The sequence below is a fragment of the Camelina sativa genome, chromosome 9 (genome assembly GCF_000633955.1).
Source record: "Camelina sativa cultivar DH55 chromosome 9, Cs, whole genome shotgun sequence".
Lineage (NCBI taxonomy): Eukaryota > Viridiplantae > Streptophyta > Magnoliopsida > Brassicales > Brassicaceae > Camelina > Camelina sativa.
This window is the reverse complement of record NC_025693.1, coordinates 21,157,219-21,160,381: the sequence shown is the minus strand read 5'-3', so window position 1 is coordinate 21,160,381 and position 3,163 is coordinate 21,157,219. Positions and strand designations below refer to the sequence as shown.

At 32.0% G+C, this 3,163-nt stretch overlaps 1 protein-coding gene across 1 annotated transcript; it reads right to left on the bottom strand.

The window, feature by feature from the left end:
- LOC104711607 (cyclin-dependent kinase inhibitor 2-like) lies at positions 1,041–2,368 on the bottom strand. The gene is made up of 4 exons (XM_010428301.2): positions 1,912–2,368; positions 1,761–1,828; positions 1,455–1,664; positions 1,041–1,332 (listed from the first exon to the last, which is right to left on the bottom strand). Exons 1-4 carry the CDS (start codon positions 2,266–2,268, stop codon positions 1,260–1,262), a joined length of 708 nt encoding a protein of 235 aa, XP_010426603.1. The 5' UTR covers positions 2,269–2,368; the 3' UTR covers positions 1,041–1,259.

Below are 3,163 nucleotides of genomic sequence, written 5' to 3'. Positions count from 1 at the left end.
TTGCCTCGTGGTATTTAGTGTACGTACATATTCTCGCATCTTTTTGTGTTGTTGTGTTGTTGTGTCAGTTTCTTTTTAACCGATCAGTACAACAGTACGACACAATTTAAACATTTTAATCATAACCACTGAAATTTGTATTTTCTAGTTGAATCTTTTGAGTTGTAGTGTTTTTAAAGTAAAGAGAGATAATAATTACCAAAACAGAAAACCAGAAAAGGAGAGACCAAAACAAAAGGAAGAGAAAGTTGTAAATAAAGTCATTCTTGGTTTAGGAAATTAATAAGAGAGAGTTATAATAATGTCAGAGTTTTTTGGTATGAAAAGATTTGTGACTGACTCATTTTATTTTACTGATAGAAAGCGACACGGAAATACACACCAATCATGTCTCAAACTCAAGCTTTAGGTCCATTCTTTGGTCCTGGACTAGCTTTTTCAATTTAATACTACTACTACAGATCCTTTTTTTTTGCCAGTAGAGATTTTAGGAGCAAATGACTAAATATTTTTGCTACTGAAATGATGAACAATAATACCTAAAATCCACGTTACATAGAATTAAAATAAAGTAACTAAGAATGGCTATATTTTGTGTTTCAAATATGATTTTTCTTTTAGATCTGTATATTGTAAGAAGTTATTATATGTATTTGGTTAATATCAATATAGCAGGTGAAGCACAAGTTTGTAGTTAATCAAATCACTAGACACTAGAGTACTCTAGAGTAGCAGCATGGAGATCCAAGTGAGAAAAAATAGTAACTTTTACACTGAAAAATCAAAAAAGCCTGATGAACAAACAGTAAATATTCCTTTACCACGTCAGCCTTAATTTGCTTCTTCTATTTTTTTTTCTGATTATTATCTACACTCTATTTTATTTTTCATTGTCAAAAAAAAAAAGAAAAACTAAATATGATTCTTTTTTTTTTCAAAATTACAAATAAAATGGTAGTAATATTCATTTTTATGCATTTTCTTGATAATTATGTCTGTAAATTACTGATATGTTAAAAACTTAAAGTAGTTAATTAATCGAGAAAGAAAAAAGCATGAATCTAATTATATACTTGTGAAAGACAAAACGAAATTTGAAGTACATGATGTTACTAAATTATTTGAGGGAAAGAAAGAAAGAAAGAAAGAAAGAAAGAGAGAAAGATATATATCTACAATTGGGGATTTTGTTAAGCAAATATATGCATTACAGAAGAGATCAAGTACTTGGGGTGGTGAGTTGGTCTTCATGATCAGCTTCATGGATTCAATTTAACCCACTCGTATCGTCCACCTTGTAGTGGCTCCTCATTCTCGAAATCAAAGTTATACCTACCAAATTTAAAAAAAAAAAAAAATCAATCAGTTTCCAAATCCTAAGTAGCTAGTATCAAAATCTGTAATTAGTTCATTGTTAAAATTTTGAAGAAAAGAGGAAAAAAGACTTTACGTACTTGATAGAAGATTCTAAGATTTGATTGCGTAGATTAGTCTCCGCCGCTTGGAAAAAATCATCTAACTCAGTTTCTTTCACCGTCGACGTCGTCTCACAACTCTTCTTCTTCTTCTTCTTACTCATCTTTAACCGACGACGAGACTCCACAACAACATCTTCTTCTGAATCCATCGATGATGATTCCTCCTCACCATTTGAATCTCTCCTCCTGATATATTTTTATTTATAGAAAATTTTTAAAAATTAATAACTGAATTTTTCCAAAAAAATTCAAAAACTCTTTAATAACAAAACAAAAAAAAACCTCTTATTATAATCATCATAAATCCATGACGTTCCACTTTGATCATCATCATCTTCACCGTTATTTTCCTGGAAAATTCAAAAAAAAATATTCAAAAATCTGGAAATCAAAAAAATAAAAATAAAAATTCAAAGAAGAAGAAGATGATCACCTCGACATAATCTACAAATTCGATTCTCCGTTTTGATTTCTCTTCGGATCTAATACTTGAACAACACGAATCTTCTCCGATTTGACTGTACTCTTCTTCTTCTTCTTCTTCTTCTTCTTCTTCTGCAACCGGAGGAGCCGAAGAATCTCCCCGTCGAACTATAACAACACTCGTCTCCGACGCTCCAGCTGAATTCCTATCCACCGTTCCACCACCACGATTATTCGTCGCCTGTACGACGCACGGCGACGATATTATCCTAGTTGATTCCACCTCCTCCATCTTCCTCCTCTTCACCGGCGTCGTAACTTCATTTTCTTCCACCGTATCTCCTTCTCTTCTCCTTACCGCCGCCATTATCTCCGACGACGTCACCTTTCTTCTAGATCTCTCTCTCTCTCTCTCTCTCTCTCTCTCTCTCTCTCTCTCTCTTTCTAAAATCACTCGTCTGTGTTCTCTCGCGTATTGTTCTGTTATAGATGGTGACGATTGATTTTAATCGTAGTATTTTTAACGGCCACGATTAACACTTGTCGTTTTCACTTGAGAAAGAAAAATAGTAATTAAAAAAAGCCCTCGTGTGAACTAAGGAATAGTGTAACGGGAAATTTGACGGCGCCGTTGATACATGAGTGATTACTGTATCGACAACATCTCTTAAATTGCTACTTTTCTGTTACAACAGTTTCTAAACGTTAAAGAATTAGTGGTCTAATTTTTTTTAGGAGGGGATAATTGAGTTTTTAAATTTGAATTTTTTTATAGTTTATAGTTTTTTTTATAGGAATTCTTTACAGTTTTTTTTAATATAGTTGTTTGGCTTCCAATAAAATGAGAATATTCTCGTGGTTTTGAGATAAGATAGGTGGATTTGTTTAATCTTTTTTTATTTTATTTTGGGTTGTAATAATTGTAAGGTTTAGATTTGAATGACAATATTATCCGTAGGTTTATAGTGATATAACGATTATGCCATTGGATCATCATCACTAGTTCACGGATCGGACGACGAACAAATTGGAAGTGTGTGTGTAAGACCATCCCAAATTTGTTTTATATTTTTCTTTACGATGTGTGTCGTATATTTTTTTATATGGTTGGATTAATTTTGAAGTGGGACAATGTTTAAATGGTAGGTTAGAGAAATGAATTTTTCGTTGGGTAAAAAAATAAAAATAAAATGAGATTTCTAAAGTAAAAAAATATCCATCATCTTGTCGTTCATATATAAAATTTCGAGTTTCACCAGAAC